Source organism: Haliotis cracherodii, unplaced genomic scaffold (assembly GCF_022045235.1).
Source record: "Haliotis cracherodii isolate W230 unplaced genomic scaffold, xgHalCrac1.p SCAF_20, whole genome shotgun sequence".
In the NCBI taxonomy this organism is placed as follows: Eukaryota; Metazoa; Mollusca; class Gastropoda; order Lepetellida; family Haliotidae; genus Haliotis; species Haliotis cracherodii.
The window spans coordinates 17,905,521-17,927,446 of NW_027266276.1; the positions used below are offsets into that span (position 1 = coordinate 17,905,521).

General features: G+C 39.5%; 1 protein-coding gene across 2 annotated transcripts in view; it reads right to left on the reverse strand.

The window, feature by feature from the left end:
- LOC139470108 (sepiapterin reductase-like) overlaps positions 1–14,770 on the reverse strand; it is a 34,323-nt gene extending 19,553 nt beyond the window's left edge. The window contains exons 1-3 of one of the 2 annotated variants that reach the window (XM_071252402.1): positions 14,490–14,770; positions 7,593–7,842; positions 3,044–3,199 (exon numbers count right to left, since the gene is read on the reverse strand). In XM_071252402.1, the coding sequence (XP_071108503.1) occupies positions 3,044–3,199; positions 7,593–7,842; positions 14,490–14,768 (685 nt within the window). In that variant the 5' untranslated portion in view covers positions 14,769–14,770. The remainder of the gene's footprint in view (positions 1–3,043; positions 3,200–7,592; positions 7,843–14,489) is intronic. The other variant, XM_071252403.1, reaches the window with a different exon arrangement.
- Positions 14,771–21,926: the final 7,156 nt, after the last annotated feature.

The window sequence follows — 21,926 nt, forward strand, 5'->3', positions numbered from 1 at the left end:
CTGGCCTCCTATGAACTGAAGCCAATAGGAAGGAGATAACACCCAACTTCGCCCCGTTGATTATCCATTCCAGTTAAAAAGATATAGTAGCCTGGTGAATTCCCGGTGGCGTACTAACGTTTACATGTTTTGATGACAGTATATGTCCTCCATCTACGACTCGAAGCAAGTGTTCGTCAAGTGTAGATACGCAGTTATTGGCTTCATTACTCCTGTAAATAGCCATAGGGTCACGAACATGTCAAATGGGAAAACCTCCCCGTTGGTAGTGAACCCCATTGAATTGGACCTGAGGAGTCTACGGTTGGGATGGATAGTCGAGACTGATCAAGAATCAAACATATTGATGTTGATTATGAGAGGTTTCAACGTGGTGAGGCGGCAATAATGTGGACGCTTCAGATAACATTCATTGAACACTGAGAGATTGTGGATCATTCTCATCTTGTCTGGGTCCTTCATGGGTACCAGGCAGATGTGAGTATAAAACCCCGGTGTAAAGACTGGGTTGTGAACCAACTCTACAGCTCTTCTTACCAACAGTATGTCTATGTTGGATTTTCCAAATCAAACTGCGGTCAACGGTGGGGTTACCTCTACCGTGTATACGGAAACCATGATATAGTATGATGAGTACGAAATCGTCCCTGAGACTTGTTTCTGCCACACCCTTTCCCAGTAAGAGAATACTGGTCTACCTTGAGAGACCTTGTCTAGGCTTATATTTGCCTGACTTGCCAGCCTGTTGGGATAGACTAAAAGAGACGTGCTCTTGAGTCTTGAGCACAGTGTCATTCCAATCGTTTTGGGAACTTGGCGTGCGTGTCTGCGATCTGTTCATTGAACAGGGGAGTAGATGACCTAGATTGACGTAGCAGCCTGACCTTGAAACCAGAATATCAGTTGGAAACACTGTAAAAATCATGGGGTAACGGTAAACTCCTTCAGGGCGGTCTCAAGATGAATTTTCCTGTGGTTAATCTGACGCTGTAGGAAAATCACCATAGTTTGGAAGTGATCTTATCAGATAGGGTTATCCTCTGATAGATCCTGATCCACCGCAAACATTGACGATGTTGGTGGCTTAAATGACGGAGCAAATGTGAGTTTGGAGAAGTCTTCCTCCAATGACCTCTTGGTGTCCCTCTTATTTATCCCGTTACCAGGGGAGGGCGTTACTGACACGAAATGGTCTGCTACCCAATCGGGTACTTGTGCTAAGCCGGTGATCAGGTGCATAGTGCCTTCCCTATCAGCAGGTTTTGATGACACGCCAGGATAAGGAGTCGAGTGGTGATGTTCCTGTACTTACTGCCCAGAGATGTATGCTGTACCAGATTTTAGGTATTAGGTATACGTTGTAATCGTTTACTCTTGTGCCAAGGATGTTGGAACATCGCTTAGCTGATCATGTGCCGGTTGCATAACCAAGCACACTGTAAGCTCTTGGGCTGACGTCATTGTAGAGACCATGATTGGTACGCAGACGCTGCGCTCAGCACAGGTCTATGAAACAAGGCTCATCAGTGATTGTTAAACGCCTGAGCGTACATCTTCTGCGCTGGATATGTTGGAACAGCGCTAAGCTGATCGTGCGTTGCTTGTGTAATAGAGGTGCTTGGGTAGTAGTCAGGCGCTGTGCTCGGCGCAGTTAACTGAGACACAAAGCTCAAAGGTATTGACTGGACCATGGCTTGCGTCATCATAGCATCTTGAGACGCTGGTGCTGTCGCCGACCTCACAGATTTAACATATCTGGAAGTGTCTGGCAGCTGAAAAATAGGAGCAGTTACGATTCTCACAAAACCCTCCGGTATTGTTGATTTCAGTGGAGGGTGTACTTCTGTAGACACAGTACGGGTGTCATATTACCTGCCAATAATAACAGCTGGGAAGTAATGATCGAACCATGTCTTTCACTATTCCGCGATTGTGACATTCCTCTCGTCTCACAACAGGATTACTGCAAAATATGATTGTGAGTAACTCGTTGGAGAGAGATTTACACAAAAATTACATTTAGAATTTGGCGAGCACATCTACATGCATGCCGAGCAACGTGCATCTTTGGGCAATTTTTTCCACGACAATATGTACAACACCCAAACATTAGTTACGCAATTAAACTATTGTTGAAGAAATGGTACTGGAAGAATGCCATAGAATTGAACAATGATCTATCAGCAAAAAAATGAGTTGCAAGGGTATACAATATTTTTATATATGCAACTTAATGTAAACCAAGGCTATTTACCTGTAGAATTTGGAGAGCACATCTGGGTGCAAACCAAACAACGTCGATGATAATCTTGTAAGATTTTTTCCACGACAATTAGTACAATCGCGCAAACGCAAATAAATAATTGTTGATGAAGCGGGACTGGAAGAAAGCCGTAGATTTGATATTAATCTATCGGCAAACATGATTTTAACGAGTTGAAAATGTAATGTATACAATAATTTATATATAGGCAACTAACTGTTACGCCAAAGCTAGTAGTATTTAAGAACACAAGAATATGTTATACATACGTAGCTGAGAATTGTAAACAATTTGACTACCTAGGCAGGTAATCGATTGTAACACAATTCAAAATGGCGGCGAACAACAAATATGCGGTGGGAAAAAAGACAAGAGTCTTTTCACGCCTAATTAATCCAAATAAAACGACACAACATTGTGAAAGTAATATGAAAAGAATACATCACCCATCACAGATCAATTTTAGGATTGAAGACGAAAACTGAAGGTCTAAATTAATCCAAAAGGAGAGCTCCGCTGGCACACGTCCTTGCTGCACTGTGACAAGCGGGGATGTGAAGATGACCTAAAGTGTCATCAAGGTCACAGGACCTCGACGAAAGGTCAGTAATTGGGACTTCAGAAAAACAACTTTATTTCTTCACCCAGGACCTTCGCAGTTGCGCTGTCCTTCTATTTGTCGTAATTTAAGCAGTGAATGCATTAAGGAGTAATGCAGGATAAGTAAAAAATATAAGTAAATCAATTCAATCTCACATATTGCCCTTGTATAGCACTTACCTCTTAAAGCTTCAAGGTGGGCTTCAGCTTTTGTTTCCTGGAGCCCCTCTTTGTGGAACATGTTTGTGTCAACAGGACCCGGGGCATAGTTCAACACCCGGAAGTCGGGCTGCTCCAGTGCCAGCGTCCTCATGAACATGTCACGGAAAGCCTTGCCTGAAACATACCACCATGTTGGTGTCAACAGCAGGGCTGGGACAGGTAACTCGGGTTTTCAAGTCGGATGGGTGCTGAGCAGGACATGGGTACCAACAGCACTATCCAGACCCGTGGTTAGTCACATGATATATTCTTTAATGACAAAAACTCACTTTAGCTCAATGGTTACACTACAAGCTGCCTAATGTTCACATTTTTTTCTGTGATGTACACAATCCTTTTGACTTCAATCAACTTCAGTGTACGCATGATCTGATCGTTTGATACATGTATATTTAAATAATTTTGGCCATGGCTTTGGTAAAACAATTCCCAATCAGACATTTTGTTCCCAGCTCTTGAGACCTGCAGTGGGTACCGGGTACGGTTGGGTAATTAGGGGTAGGTTACCAAGGTAGTAAATTTTGACTAATCAACACCTGGAAGTCAGGCTGCTCCAGTGCCAGCATCCTCATGAACATGTCACGGAAAGCCTTGCCTGAAACATACCAACATGTTGGTGTCAACAGGACCCGGGGCAAAGCTCAAAACCTGGAGAGTGAGTGAGTATGGTTTTAAGCCACTTTTAGCCATATTCCAGCAATTTCACAGCAGGGGACACCAGAAATGGGCTTCACACATTGTACTGATGTTGGGAATCGAACCCGGATCTTTGTCGTGACTAGCAAAAGTTTTAACCACAAGGCTACCTGACCGCCCCCTTCAACACCCGGAAGTCGGGCTGCTCCAGTGCCAGTGTCCTCATAAAAATGTCACGGAAAGCCTTGTCTGAAACATACCGCCATGTTGGGACATAGCTCAACACCTGGAAGTCGGGCTGCTCCAGTGCCAGTGTCCTCATAAAAATGTCACAGAAAGCCTTGCCCGAAACATACCGCCATGTTGGGGCATAGCTCAACACCTGGAAGTGGGGCTGCTCCAGTGCCAGTGTCCTCATAAAAATGTCACGGAAAGCCTTGCCTGAAACATACCGCCATGTTGGGGCATAGCTCAACACCTGGAAGTGGGGCTGCTCCAGTGCCAGTGTCCTCATAAAAATGTCACGGAAAGCCTTGCCTGAAACATACCGCCACGTTGGGGCATAGCTCAACACCTGGAAGTCAGGCTGCTCCAGTGCCGGTGTCCTCATAAAAATGTCACGGAAAGCCTTGCCTGAAACATACCGCCATGTTGGAGCATAGCTCAATACCTGGAAGTCGGGCTGCTACCGTGCCAGTGTCCTCATGAAAATGTCACAGAAAGGCTTGCCAGAAACATACCGCCATGTTGGGGCATAGCTCAACACCTGGAAGTCGAGCTGCTCCAGTGCCAGTGTCCTCATGGAAATGACACAGAAAGGCTTGCCAGAAACATATTATTCTTCCCCTTCATGGTACTTCAGCCATCACCACACTGCAGGTCAATGGTACTGCACAGCAAAACTTAAACGCCTCCAACAGCCCATGAAGATCATTATATTTACAAAGGATGTCTGCTGGTCTGTTTTCAGAGTATTTACATTTTTCACAGATAAATGATAAGTGGATGATGTAATGTTACTGTCCACCGGAAAACAGAAGTGAGTTTGTGTGCACTTTCTTGCACAAGGCAACTGCATCTACTTCCTCATGTTGGGAAATCACACACAATTGTGAACAGTTGTGAATAAAAGTATATTACAAAACATTCAACTTTTGCAAATATGTTAGCCAAATAAGTGTAAAACATTCATATATACCGGTAACTCAACACATGTGGATAAACAGATGCATATTTACAGTTTTCCCTCAATTTCTGATGCAGTATAGTGTAGTTGACAATGCAGTGACATCTTAGTCAAAAGAATGTTACTTCTACTTGTAATGTTCACCTGATTCCAAATAGTAATATGTGGAAGGTTCATATATCCACCAACCAATCTGATAAACAAACAAGCAAGAATTAAATTTAAAGATTGTTCATCTTGTCAATATCTGTCTTCCTCAACATTATAACTTTATTACCAACTTGGCAATAGCATGATATGCCCCAGTAGATTCTCCCTGGTAGATTTGAACTAATCTAATTACTCAAAATCTAATTAGAAGTAAATACTAGACCCCCTGAAAGTGTTGCCACCCGTGGCTTCCGTTGTTGAGTTTTTCACCTTTGTTACCTTATTACTTTTGTTGTTCTTATAAATACATAGATGTTTTCTGCTTCATAGCAATAATTCACCTGATGAAGGAGTAAGTGTCCCTCATAATAAAGAAGTTGACATTCATAAATTTCTTCCTTAACTATAGTAACACGGTGAGTTGCATTTGTCATGACGTCATCCATCCTAAAAATTCCATTGGACGTTACGTCCCTTGGTCTTACAAAAGACATAAAATGACAAAGTCATTCACTTGAAACAGAAGTTGAACCCTATAAAGTTGGGAGTTCGAATGAATTCCAGACATGGTTAATGCTGAAAATGGATTAATATGAATGTTCTGTGAAGTTTCTGTGTGTTTGAGTCATACTAAAAGGCTAGATGGGCTGCTGATGACAGGGATTACCGCTAGAGGTGGCGCAGTTGCATTTCCAGAGGCACGACGGTGTGAAGCTTCATGATTTCTAATAGTAGGTAGAGCATTCTCTGAACATTAAAAAAATCAAATCATTAAAGATTGAAATGTGAAAACTTTGATAACGGCATTAGTTTAGGTGGAATGAGCACAATCTAAAAGAAATTGTCGAATGATGATAGTGTCCCTAATTGATGTTATTTTCATACATAGTTGAATTCCTCTGCTCGGAACATTTCACGTTTTTTTTGCAAAAGAACAACAGTTAGCTTGGTGGTGTCCATCTAGGCGAGGATGCTGGCTACAGTCTGTATGACATTTTAATCTATCCATTTATATGAGTCATCAATGAATATGTATCATCAATATGTGCTTGAATGTATATATCATTCATCCATTAGCATGATCATATGATTATATAGATTTGTTATAAAGTATACATACAGTCAAGTCTCGTTAATCCGACACTCGTTAATCCGACACTCGGCTTTATCCGACACAAATGATGGGAACCGATTGATTCAGTGCTATTTAGTCCCGTTAATCCGACATTCTCGCACTCCGACTCCGACACACCTAATTTGCAACGAAATCCCGAAATCACTCATTAATCAGTCTCGTTAATCCGACAGTGGTCAGCGTACTCCGTGGTCAACTGACCGCGAGTTCACAACCCCGTGTTTTGACACGCACTGGCTGCAGAGATTAACTTAACAATTAACAGGAAAAGGTATTCAAACCTGTATGTACAAAGCTATACAAATGTAGTTTACAAATTGAAGCCTGATAAATGTGCATGAAGCCAGTTTAAAATACGAACAGGTATATAAAACATGGTCGACTCACCATGGTCGACTGGTATGTAAACAAGAAAGCATGGATGACTTCATTAATATTCAAAGCCTGGCTACTGATCTTGGATCGGCAAATGCGATTGGAGCAACGCCACGTGGTATTGCTGTTGGACAACGCCCCATCCCATGCTACTGTCGACATAACTAATGTGAAATGTCACTTTTTGCCACCAAACACCACATTGCACATTCAGCCACTAGATGCCGGGATCATAAAGAATTTCAAGCTTTATTATAAGAAACAGCAAATGAAATTACACCTCGACAATGTTGATGCTGAAGAACCACAAGCCCTAGACGTCAAGCGAGCAGGGGACTTTGAGAAATGTGCCTTCAAAATGTTAGAAACAGAAAACACTGACAGACTATTTTAAGTAGATGAAACAAGTTGTTAAGACAGTAGCACTTGCATTTACACGAGGAAACGTGTGTCGTTGATCATGTGATAAATTCAGTGAGTAATGACTCTATTGTTATGTATAAATGGGAAAATTATTATTATTTTTGCACAGTCATTAATTATAAATTAAGGAATGAATGAATAAACAACATAATATTAATATTTCGTTTTAAATGATTGTATTACAAGGTACACACGGTTATTATCTATCGTGAAGACGTCCGATTTTCGATCACAAATCACTTAATTTCGTTAATCCGACATACTCGTTAATCCGACACAATCATGTGCAACCAACGATGTCGGATTAACGAGACTTGACTATACATGGATAAATTTATCATTCCACACTTCAATATCAATGTACAATTATATAATTCCAAATTAATCTATCGATCATCCACAAAATCAAATTTCAGATTGATGTGAAATCTTTTGCGCCAAAAGCCCTAAAGTCAGTGAGAGAACAAAATGTTTCTCAGATATTGACATTTGTGTTTTCAGGGGTCAATGGCCAAGGCCCCATGAATATCAGAATCACTTTAACATCAATATTTCATCTTCAAACCTTTTCCTTGGGTGTACAGATACTAAACTATACTCACCTGAACAATAAAGTCCCCAGCTGGCCATAGGTTGCACAGCCGATAGTGATGTTATGTTGACAACCACTTTAGAAGGTACATCTTTAAACATCTGCATAAATTGAGCATTCAGTGCAACAAGTCCGGCTACATTCACATCCAGGTAGTGAGACACTTGGGTCACGTTGGTCAAATTTAGACAGAACTCACTGCCAACAGATCCAGCATTGTGTACGATCATTGCTTGCTGGAACTCACTTGCCACTCTTCCCTGCAACAGAGTCAATCAGGTGATTGTGTCAACAGTGTCATCAAGAAGAAAAGAGAGTTGAAATGAAACAACAGTCATTTACAAATCGGCAAACAAACAAACAAATAGTATAAAAGATTAATCCCTTAAGTGGCAATTATCAAAGGAATCATAGGTAGGAGCAATACAGTACCACAACTTCTCGTGAGGACCATCTGCCATAGGTCACACGTCTCAAACACAAGCAGCCAGTTTTTGTGAGAATCTGTCAGACGCAAACTCGTGACCTTAAGATTGTTAGCCCGACAGCTTACCAACTGAGCTATGTGTGCACTGTGAAACTTAGTGCAACTGACCTAGTCATGCCTACGATGTTACGGAACTGAACGAAGAGTGAGTTTGCTTTTGAATCGGTATTGAATAAATGTAGCAGGTGAAAGTGGCTTGTGTAATTGTACCAGGACAGTTTCCAGAAGCCAAAACCGTTACTAAATTCGTCACAAAACCATTTCACCATTCTTTCTTGACATTTTGTGTGAAGAATATTAGGAGCCACTATAGAATCTATAATTGCCATTAACCGGTTCCTAACCCTAATGATCTTATAGCTAGGGTTGAAAGATCTTGAAGGGGATCCAAGGGCTAAGAATAGACTTTGGGGAAACCTATCCTAACACTGGTAACATTTGGATGTATTCAGCTGTGTGATGCAATCACAAACTTGCCCACACATAATGAAACTTAACCCAGATGCTGAAGTAAATGAAGGTGATCATGACTTTAGCCCTGCTTTTACTGGAGCTAAAGAATATCTGGACAGATCATTTACAGCATATGAAATTGCTATTGAGGTTAATAAATTAAGAAATAGCAGGTGGGTGCGACAATATAATTAATGAGCATATCAAAACTTCAATTTGTATCACGATAGATATAGACATAGCTGTAATTAATAAAATCTTATATTCTGGATGTTATCCAACGTCTTGGTTAAAACCATTTATAATTAAAAACAATAAAGGAGACTTTAAAGACCCAAACAATTATAGACCCATTACACTCCTATCGTGTCTGAGCAAGTTATTTACATCGGTCTTGAACAACAGACTAACTTCTTTTCTCGATAACACTGAAACCCTCTCTGAAATTCAAGCTGGATTCTGGAAGGGATATTCTATGAGTGACCATATCTTAAATCTGTAGTCTTATTCATATTTTGTAAACAAAAAAGTTATTCTGTGCTTTTATTGATTTTGAAAAAGCATTCGACAATGTCTGGAGACAGGGATTATGGCCAAAACTTATTAATTATTAATTACTGATTAATGGAAAATGTCTTAAAATAATATACTCCATTTACAGCAATATTAAATCATGTATTTAAAGCAAAGTAATAACCACAGAATACTTTCAATGTCTAAAAGGTGTACGACAAGGTGAAAACCTGTCACCTATGTTATTCTCTTTATTCCTTAACAAGGCTGATATCTAGTAAAGACTGCATTGATCCTCCCTTTGACATGTGTGAGTTTGAATGTTGCATTATGTCTTGCCACGAACTCTTCATAGTAAGCCAACTGCCTCCGTAGTCTAGTGGCAGAGTGTCCGCCCACAGAGTACTCTCAGACTACTCATGGTTGGCGCAACAGTATCTGATTCCCGGACGTTATATTAACTGGTGTTATCCATGACAATGACACTGAGTATGTTTAAAATGGGCTCTCTGAACACATCACCATTCATTCCCTTATGATAATCACCAGTTATTTTATTTGCCTCGAAAACTAGCCATCAATAAGCCACAGATCAGGGTTCCGGTGGATAAAACAATGACACGATTACCTTTACCTGATGGTACTATATGTGCCCTTAATCCATCTGATGATAGCCACATGTAGTCATCAAGGTAAATAATCTGGAAACCCTGACTTTGACAGTTATGAATGGTGAAGAGATAATGTGACCTCATAGACAGGATGGAATAACTTTCCTTGAAAACTGCTGTCATCGCCACGCACAGTGTATCAAAATTACATCTCGTGGAGAGCAATAGTTAGTGCAGTCCGGGAAACATTAATTCTGTCTTTAGTTTCCTCCCCAATTTTACTACAAGTCGAGTGACCTTCTGCTCATAAAGCTTGTACACTATACGCCTAATCACCCTGTATCAAAGCTGTCTAATATCCTTTTACGCCCCTGTTTTGTTTTTGAGACTATCCCTATACCTGTTTTGTTTTATTTATCATATTTGAGACTTAATGGTATGAATTGAAAACCCAGTAGCTTGGGCAGTTCAGTAATTCACCCTATCTAAACTAATAAATGGTTTCCCTCTATCTCGCTGAAGTGTAAAGAAATTGTGTACATTTCCTGGTACAGGGCAGTGTTGACAAAACAAATTTTGTTATTTTAGAAGATGTACATCTAGAATTTTCTCCTCATGAATTTTTTGTACGGGCAAAAAGCATTTTCCTAGCATTCCCAACAGTACTTTAATATACAAACGGCCTCAACAGACCAAATACACTCGCAATGAACTACTCAAACAATGTACTACATTGACTATTTTACTTTATTATGGCCCATAGTTGAAAGTTAGTCAGGCTTTTTGTATATTGCTTGTTTGCTTTAATATCATTGAAATGTTTCAACCTGAGCAATTAATGGAAAAAATGATGTACATTTTCAATAAACTTAAGTTTTACACTGACACAATGTTTTTTCCCCAACACAAAGACATTCCAAGCTGATTACCATGAGCACATAATGCGGCATTTTGTTTCCTATTATCACACTATCTGTTTATAAAAACATTTTTATTGTATATGTAGACATATGTTTGTAGTAAATTTTATTAAATCTATTCAAACTTGCATTCAATATTGTTTACATTAATTTTGAAAGAAATTGTGCACCAACATTATTCACAGCAACCACAAACAGATTACCGCTATCAATGCCTTGAAACAAACCTTAGTTGTCAGGGAATGGATACATGTATCATAAATGCCATACTTTGACTTGTTAAAAGACATAATTGTTGCGGTTTGACTATTATATGACAACATAATGTCTTCGCAATCGAATTGCATGTAGCGTGAGATTGTCAAATTGTTCCACATGTAAAAAATATCCGGCAAAAGCAGATGAACCAAAGTACTATGCTTATGGTTATAATTATTTAAAATAAGACAATATTGGAATATATTATTCCTGATAACATAACAGTTTCAGATACAATTCCTTCGATCATTGCATCAAGATTCTTTGAACTTATATTATTGGGTATTTTTTTAATGAATCACTGGTAGATTTGGAAAAAATGTGTACACAGCTGATAGATATTTCCAGCTTAGTTCACAAGAAAGTACACACAGTAATCTTAATCTCTGCACATAAATCAATGCCTAGGAGAACAGGAAAAACAATTTAAATGGTAAAGCATCACACCTAGTGATGTTTTACCTCAAATTTCACTTTTTTTTACCAAGTTTGTTATCACCTGTTCGTTCATCTGATTCGCTATCAGAAGGGATATCATGTAGCTTTTTACTGTGCATAATACTTGAAAATATTTTTTTGCACTGTGAATAATAAACAACTACAATATTCTAATCCTTTTTTCAAACTCTAATATGTGTGAGCTGAGGCGATAGCGGCGAAGATCATGTTAAGTAGGCTGAGCATGTAATGTTATTGGTCATCTACCCCTACCACTCTACCTTGGTTTAACGACTGATCATCAGTTAATGCTCATCAATTACTGGGACCCCAATGGTATCAATGTATTGGGGGATCACTGTATTTTTTTACCTCCATGAATATGCAGTCATATGCATTGACATACCCTATACCTAAAATTATCAATAAGAACTGATTATATCCATAGATTTCTTCAGAGACAACACAATTACTCATATTCAAGAGATATCAGATTGGTTTGATGCACAAATGAATATACTGGTATGTTGTGTGAACCGACACTCAAGAAGGCATCACATGTGACGTCATAGATCCATGACTCTAGATGCACCATTTGTCTCGTGCAGGATTAGTGTGTCAAGTTTGGAAATCATGTGCAGCATATCATGATAAGAATAACGACACTCTGTGGTAACACTTGACTGATTGTTAGTTTTGTCATCAAGTGGTACACGGAAACATCTCTTCTTAAGGTAAACATTTCTCTTTATGTTTCTATGGTTCGGGTTTCTTTTGACGGTGAGTATATATATACTTAATTTGACTGTAATGTGGTCACTGGTCATTGTCGTGATCAATTAGCACTGTCAACATGGTCAAACAATGTCAAATAATTTATTTTCTTATTGTTTCTCTGAATATAAAAAATAATACATCAACTGCTGACTTGTTATTGTAATTGTGAATAAATATTTGTATATGTTACCCTACATTCGTGATACATAACATATTCATATTTTTGTTACAGCCCTACTTGTCATATGTTTTAAAATCTCACAACTGCATTGATAACAAATGTGTTGCTTGACAAACGTTTCATGGGAAATACATTACCTTGCATTATGGGTTCAGTGACAATGGAAATGGGTAGTATTTAGGCTACATTAAATTATATTAGTTTGACAGCCATTTCGGTAGTAAATGCCAAGTGGCATGATCTTCTATATCTGGTATAGGGGCAACGCACTGGTGTCATGATTGGAAAGCTTAGTATTGCTATATCGACACAAAATACCCTGAAATATGGATTTAAAACAATAAGTTATTCTGTGTGTTTGTATGAATAAATATTTCCTATCTAGACCTGCAATTAATCAACGTAATGCTAAATAAACAATAGGCTGATCCCTTACCATGATTACATATTTAAACATAATCTTATCAAATGTAAATGTTTCTGGGGTAGCGAAGATTTTTTAGTGATACATTGATATCGCAATATCGCAAATTATTGATACATTGATATCATTATTGCAAAGATACGGAAGGCTATGATGTGATGCGTACCTTGATACACCAGAATAACAACACCATGAGTAAAAACATTTCAACAGTTTCTTCCTTGTTAATAAAAAGTAACATGATGCCAAAATTATTCCAACTCGCTGATCTGTAAAACACAGGTGACCTATCAAGCTCACATTTATCCCTATTTAGATAGGGTTATTCTATCGTTGAGAAAGTTACAGATAAACAAGTACTTTGTGTCTTCATGAAATGCAGTACAGGTCTGTAAGTATCGCGTATCATATCAAAGGCCATGCACAGTGTGATATCAGAGTTTGGTGCCTCGTTTCACCCTTATATCCAGACAGCAATGGGGTTACTCCTCTCACGACACCCAATAACTTCTTGAATGATGCAAAGTAGACAAATGAAACCCACATTTGTGAAAGAGTTTGTACGGGAGTCGTATTCAAAATAATTCCAATCAGAACATGGTCTTATATCAACATGTTGTGTTCAGGCACCAGCCAATGACAATGATATTTGTTTAATCTAAGACATGTCTATCAACTGTCCAAGCAATGTCTGCCTTATCTCATTTTCTGTTTTGGTATTGGGACAGTGCATAAGATTACTATTTATTCTTAGGATGTTGTAAGAATTGATGCAATCTTAAATCCGAAAATGGTAAAGCGTGATCCTTCTCAGCTTGTGACACCTTTGATCTTTACTTGTTGCTGTCCACAATCATATTTTTATTGACCCATGTAGCCTACGAGGCTGAAGTCATGTTTATCCCATATAGTGCAGTACATTAGGGCTGGGACGAGTCTCAAATTTACGACCCGGGTACCCACACCCCTATTACCCGACCCTACCCGGTTACCAGCTGTTGGTGTCAAGAGACAGGTACAAGATGTCCGATTGGGAATAGTTTGACAGTAGCCCTGTAGAATGTATATAGATACATATATAAAACGATGTGGTCAGGCATACACTGAAGTTGACTGAAGGTTTAGCTTTGTTCAAACTTATGTAAGTGAGAAGGAACGTGTTCATAGTCATGAAGAAATGCTAACATTCGAGACTTAAAATTGTCGTGTAACCATGTAGTTATATATTTAATTTTTGTCATGAAACAATATATCACGTGACAAACCACAGATCCGGGTAGTCCTGTGGGTACCCATGTCCTAGTCAGTACCCACCCGACATGAGTACTCGAGTTACCCTCCGAGCCCTACTGTACATGAAATGAACCTTCCATGCCCTCTGCTTATATCTGCGCTTGGGAATCCACCTTTTGATTCAATTTCTGCTTGACTTTCAGCGGGATATATATTATTTTCTTATTATGGCTACTGCTACTGGTGAAAAGTGTCACTCATCACTAGTGCTGCTGTTGCTGTTGCTGCTGCCAACCCATGTGGCCCATTAACTATATTTTCCTTAACTACCCACAAGTCCTGCCTCACCTAGACCTAACCATTATTTATTCGGCAAGTTCAAGGAAGGCATGTTTCAATAATTCGTGTAAAATTTGCAATTCCCGTGCTTTAGGCCAGAGGGCGTGGCAGTCGAAGAAGAAAGAGATTCACGACAGTAAACTCTGTGCATATGTAGCCTAAAGGATAGAGTTTGTCAGGTATAAAAGATTTTGCTTGAGCTAAAGAGTACCAACGATGTCTTGGTACTGTCCCTGGCATCTAAGCTACGTAAATGACCTCATGTGAACCTACCTGAAGACAGTCTTTCAGCAACGCATCGTACTTATGTTGATCAAGCGACCCCTGGTCAAAAAGGTGGGTCACGCACGGAACACCGGTACTTGCTTTCGTTGACAAAGTCTTCGTCACGGCCAGCTGTTCCAAATCTCTCGCTAACGCTATGACTACGGATCCTGGTGGAAACTTAGACGCAAAGTTGACAACGATACTCCTTCCAATACCTCTGCTGGCTCCGGTGACAATGCATACTGTTTTGATAGAAAACAGTTTTTTTCCAGTGAAGTCAGCCATTGTCGGAAGATATGAGTATTGTAAGCGACGTACTGGTAAAGTTATCTCCCTTTAAAAATGATTTGGCATGCAGATCACATATATAACAGCGGTATCACGTCAGTGTGGAATGACGACCAATACTTGTTGGGGGTTCATGGGATTTATTACGTCTGTTCAGGGATCGGGAATATAGAGATCTCACCACAATATGGATACGGATGATAATTCCCTAAAACATAATATAATAAGGTTGAATTAGTAATATAAACAAGAATCTATATTAAACAAACATATTATTACATTTATTGTTTACCATGAGCATGATATTAAGCATATATTATCAGAACAACCATCAGTATATTATTACAGCTTCAAATCCCATTTATATGATGCAATACACATCAAAATATAACAATATACATACAACTATGACATATGACTCTCTCTCTCTCTCTCTCTCATGATTGAAGAATAAGTAATATATTTACAACATTGCGTATCATGTGGATGGTACTGCAAATTATACTATATAACAAATATGCAATTAAAATGATAAAAGTGTATTTAACTTGACTAAAGTATCAGACCCTAACCTCCTTAAGATAACTATAAATACTAAAGAAGTCTAAACTAACTTACCCCAATCAGTGCAGTGCTGTGCATCATGCCGAGCTGTGGCGCTGCAGTGGCCCGAGAAAAGAAATATTAAGTGTTTAAAGCTAACAACCTGGTCACATGCTACAGAGACAATAGAATAGGCAATTACTGGCCAAGCTGTGGCTGGACCAGATCACTAAAGACCTTACATAACTACACCCCGTACTTTACCTAAGGATTAGTAGAGAGCGCTCAGGTTAGTTTTTGCCATACCTAACTCAATTATTTACCTAAGTTTAAAATACGTAACTTAAAATACACAATATTTACATTCTGCTACATTCTGCTACATTCTGCTACATTCTCCATCCCGACTTACAATGTCACATGTCTACGTTGGAGAAATGATGCCCTGCATTTCCAATCTGTTGATGCTGTTGGTACCATACTCTTACAGTAATCTCCACTCGTCAGCCATGCGTGCTTGTGGCTCTCTCTCTCAAGGATCTCCTTGGTGGCGGAGTTAGGAGAACTCTCCTAGGTGACCTTCTTGGTGGTTCCGGTATCAGATCTTGGAATGGTTCCTGTTCCACGTTGGTCTCCGTCTCAGTCTCAGCTTGATATACATTGCCTACTGTGACCTCAGCACCCTCTCCCCTCGTCGAATCCATGGCATCAGTGGAAACAGATTATTCTGGTCCATTAGATCCACTGGGTTCCACGTCTTCAGTAACGGGACAAACATTGGGCGGAATGTTGGTCTCTGAAGAATTGCCGGCTGGGTCAACAGGCTGAGAAACTGCATGTCAGCAAAACGGGGTAATCATCATCAGAATCGCTTTCTGAATCTGACTGATCAGGCATCTTGTGTTCTTCCGTCCTTTTCCCCATGCACGTCGTCCTTGGCTTAGGAACAGGAACAACCGGAGTATAATCCTGTGGTGAACCTAATGAACAAACTGGCAACACCAAGTTCCTATGAAGTGTTCTGGATCTTCCTTCTCTATTTTCCTTCTGTACACGGTACACAGGAACACCTGGATTAGGTTGATCCACAACAACATGGTGTCATTTTCCCACCTTCCCATCAAAGGCAAGCTGTGTCAATAGGACACGGTCCTCATATCTAGTGAAATAATCTGTGAGTACAAGAATGTGCTGGGATCCTCCTTTAGACATTTCAAGGGAAAGAAAGTCAACGCAAACTAGCTCCAAAGGCTGGCTTGTGGCAATAGATGTTAAAGGTGCCCTGTTCTCTGTAGGTTTTCTTCTGATGCACCTGTCAAAAGTCTTAATCCACTGATCCACATCCTTTGCCATTCCTGGCCAGTTGAACCTGTCTCTGCACAATGCCAATGTCTGTCTCTTCCCATGTGGCCAATATCATCATGTTATCCTGTCAAGACTACCTTGATGAAGTTAGCAGGCAGAGCAAGTTGTTTCTTCTCAACTCCTTCATGAACAGTTACACGGTAGAGAACTCCATGTAAAAGATTGAATTCCCTGGACAGAGCTACTGGTATGTCTTCCGGGATGTTGCCTTGATGAATTCCATCAATGACCTTGTGGAGAACTGGATCCTTGTCCGGAGCTTTCCTCCAGTCCCTGAGAGACATAACGGCAATGTTCTGCTTGTTGTCATCAACTTAAATAATCTTAGCAGATAAACACAAACTTTCCACATAAATTGGTGTCTGGCATCTGTTGCAAATAGCCTTGACAAATGTTGCAGCCATATCTTCTGTTTCTGGTTGTGGAAATCGTGAAAGTGCATCAGCAACTGCATTACTCTTGCCTGGACGGTACTTGATGTCAAAGTTAAATGAGGATAATGCTGCCAACCATCTGTGTCCACTGGCGTCCAACTTTGCTGAGGTCAACACATAAGTATGGGGGTTATTATCAGTCATCACAGTGAAGTTGTGTCCATACAGATAGTCGTAAAACTTTTCAGTGACAGCCCATTTCAACGCCAGAAACTCCAGCTTGTGTGCGGGATAATTCTTCTTGGCTTTGTTGAGACCTCTGCTGGCATATGCAACAACCCTCTTGTGACCATATTGTTCCTGGTACAGTACTGCACTTAAAAGATGGGAGCTGGCATCTGTGTGAACTTCAAATGGTAAAGAATAGTCTGGATGACACAAGATGGGTGCAGATGAAAGAACATCTTTCAGTTGTTGGATGGCAGCTGATTGTTGTTGGTCCAATATCCACTCTATAGTACTGTCTGTGTTCTTCTTGTAATGTTGTTCCTTATCAACTTTGGAAGAAGGTAACTCTGAAAGGGGACGGGCAATATGGGAGAAATTGTTGACATATTTCCTGTAATACCCAGCAAATCCGCTGACATCTTCAGAGTTCTTAGGAGTGGGCCAGTTAACAATCTTCTCAATCTTGGCAGGGTCTGTATGGATCCCATCAGCAGAGACAATGTGACAATGTTCCTGAAAGAAGTCACACTTTTTGGCAGCTAACTTCAGTCCACTCTCCCACTTAGACGCTGAAATATCTTCTCCAGACGTAAAAGATGTTCTTCAAAAGAAACAGAAAAAACAATCAGGTGATCAAGATAAATCATGCAGATCTCCAAATGCAGTTGTCCTAGCATTTGCTCAATTTGCCGCTGGTAAGTAGCTGGTGCATTAGCAAGTCAAAAGAGTAGCCGATATAATCCAAGTGGGCCGACTGTAAATGCTGTTCTTGCATTGAGCTCTACATCATCCTTAATCTGATGATATCAGGACTTCATATCCAAGACTGTAAAGAATTTCGAACCAGCAAGACGATAAAAAATATCTTCAATTCTTGGCAAAGCAAGCATCTTTCACTGTCCACCGATTCAAAGATCTGAAGTCAATACACATTTTCAAAGAGTTATCAGCTTTGTGAACAAGAACAACATTAGAAGCCCATGGACTGTGTGATCTTCTAATGATACCGCATGCTAGCAGTTGTTGTAGATTGTCCTTCACCTCTTAGAAAACTGGAGGTGGAATTTGTCTATGTCGTTGCTTGAATGGCGTAGTATCTGTAAGTTCAATTCGGTGCCTGACTTCAGTATAATGTCCAAGTCTCCAGGCGAAAAATTGTCAATGTATTTCTTCAATAAATCATCACCAAGCTTCTTCCGTTCATTTGTGACCTTTCTAGTGGGCGTTCTTTCTTGGACTGGCTGAATTTCGCAGAGGATGGACATATAACCACTGGCTGTTTGTCAGGTTGGAAAGTTGAACTGGGACTTGAACTTTCTTCTTGTGTTGATAGTGGAATAAAAGCTGGTGCTATCTCAAGTCCGGGTGATATGGAAGCTCTTTTAGTGGGTTGAATTATGACACAGGTGTCTCGGTAAGGCAATTCCTTGTAGTTGATGTCCTTACTGTCACAGTTGTATTAGGTGTTACCACTAATCTAGATGTTTCGCAGCTTCTCATTAGTCCAAGTTTCCCATCATTCCTAATCAGCTCTTTGTCTTGCAGAACAATGCACCTAAATGCAAGATACCAGGGTGTGTGCATTTGCTGTGCTGACGGAAATGAGGTCCGACAGTTTTCCTGCAAGACTCAAGAACTGGAATGAGATAGTTGGTTCCCAGTAAGATAGGTACAGTCGTGTTATACTGACTGTGAAAGACAAGTAGAAGAATGTCCAGGGGACATACCAACTGTTTCAACTGAAACTTCAGCATAACCCTTATACGGCAAACTATCACCATCTGTACCTCTGTATCCAAAGAAGATAAAAGCGCACAATGGAATGTCTCTGGGTTGGTTGATACTGACGAACCTGTATCTAAAAGGGCTTTGTTAGAAAAAATCATTGATAGTAACCATGGCTTCTTTTGCCATCCCAATCAAACCAGCCGGTAGGTTAGGACGAACAAAATCGGAGGGGCTCTGTCAAAAAGAACCTAATGTCTGCCCCTTGATATTGGCCCTCTCCAATTTAAATTACCATGCCTCAAGTGGTCAAGACTTACCCTACAACCCCTTGCAATATGTCAATACTGCCCACATCTGTAACACTGTACACCGGATTGCAACTCGAAGTACTTGAGGCAGTCGTCTTGTGGTCATGTTAAAATATTGGTTCCGTGATAAGGGAATGGAGTCATCAGTAAAATGGACTTGTTTGTTTTGCTGAAGTTATGGTAAGTGAATGGATGGCATCTGGCTCATCTTTGTCTCCATGTTGTCAATCTTAGCAGACAGCTGGTTAACCATGCCAATCAACATGGGTACTTCTTACGTAGAATGGAAGTGACAGAGGCCGAATGACTAAACCTCATAACGATGTGCGCAGCATCTCCTCTCAGAGCTCTCCCAAGAGACTGTTAAATCTCTTCTTCAGAAAAAGATAAATCCGTTATCAAACTGTCAACTTCATACAGCCAAACATCAAAAGGCGTCTCATCTTTAGCTGTAGGATTCCACCCGAGGTGGCTTTTTAACACTGAGTGAACCCGTTAACCTCAGGGTAGTTGCAGTGGTTACTCATTCCCTCAGTTCATCTTCAGTTTTGCCTATAGGTATCACACTTAACTTCTTGAAACTTTCAGGGAAGGAATCAAGTTCTTCAGATGCCAACTGAGACATGGTGCGATCAAATATCGAAGTACAAAACCAAGCAAACTAAATGATGGCAGAACATTGTAGAGATACAGACGCCGCGCTAGAATGTGGAGAAATCCATTGTTTGCATGCTAAATGTTTGCATATTGAATAGTTTGGATGTGTTCTACAACACAAAAGAGAAGTAATTTGTAAACTACATGTTGTATGTGGCTTTTGTTTTAATGGTGGGAGTATTAATACTTATAAATTAGTAAAATTTTAATGTGCACAAATTAGTTAACCAATAATATATACAACCAAATATACAGATTCACACCCAAGTGTACTCAGATAGACCAAAGGACAGATATAGGACAGACGAGCAAAGCTGTGTGGTGTTGTGCCTTACCCAAATGAACCAGGGTAGTAGTAACCACAAGTTAATATGCAGGAACGTGAATGCACGTCGCTACATGAGTGCAATAATCTTGGACGCGACGTTAAACCCAATTTCACCTCACCTCACCTAATATGTAGGAGGTGGGTAATTTACATACTTTCCCAGAAATCAACAAAAGTTATAACTAGAACTAACTCGGCAATAAACGCTTTTATGAAGTATGCTGGATAACGACTTATGCTCAAATTCAACACTTGAACTGGCTTAAACTAAACTAAACTAAACTATACTATACTAAACTAAACTATGCTTAACTTATAATCTAAACAAAAATGCCTTTGCATGTAAATACATACCAATTACGACAATGAGCAACTAATCATGAAAACTAATCAAGATTAACTAATGTATCAACTAATTATTCTAAACTAACTAGTCTAACATGACAGGTTGTAGCATATGCTAGCAAAGTATGATGGCAGCAGGCAATATACAATTGCTGTAAATATTAAACCCAGTCGCAGACTGGTCAATCACGGGACAAACATGTAATCTGCACAACTAATATATATAAACATCACAAACATAGTTGTATACTAACATGGACTTATGATATTACAATCACCAATGCTTGAAATCTTTTGAAACAATCCCTAATGATGAAACGATCTTAAAGGCTGATTACGTATTTATAGAGTGAATGGCAGTGCACAGTCTCTTCTCAGTTTAATAGAAACATCGACGATGACATTAGTCATGAACACGGGACATCCTTGAACGCACTGTCGCTGTTGGGGTTCTATCGTCTCCTTCAGACAGACCGTATATCCCACAAGGAATGCCATTGTATCAGCGGTATCACGTCTATGTGGAATGACGACGAATACTTGGGGATTCATGGGATTTATTATGTCTGTTCAGGGATCGGGGATATGGTGATCCCACTACAATATAGAGTAGTGGCCAGACCCTCAAACTGCCGACATACCCCTATTCATATTAGAACAAAGCAAACTTAGGTTTTCCTGATCTTTTTGTATCCAGCAGACTAGAAAATGGAGGTTGTGGTCAAATGTTTTGGTGGCAGATACTGTTTTGGGGTCAAAGTGCAGTTTTCTAAAATTAAAGAAAAAATCAAATAAAGTCCCCCCAAAAGGTAGTGTAAGTATTGAATCCTTATTTTTGATATTTACGTGATTGTAAACACATTCTAAACTTGAATTATTACTATTTTTATAATTATAGCCTCCAACAAATTGAGTTATTAGTAGAAATATGCCCAATGTTGGTGACTTTTGCTCTATGTTCATTTTCCATTTATTGGAAAAAGACCAGTAATTAATTATCAGTATTATCAACAAAGCTATTTGATATCTCAACATGATCCGACACGGCTTATAATGAGATGACAGTGTTCATATTCTAACTAACTTTTATGAGTTTTAAAAGAATTGGTAATATGTTATCCCATCCCCCATTTTGTTAATTTCATTTATAATAGATTTATACAACACATACCTATCACCGTTTGCAAATACCTTTTCTATATAGGATATTATTAAAGGTTTGCTTAAAATCAATGATTATTTAAACCACCGAGGAGGTACATTTGAAGGTCAATGTCAC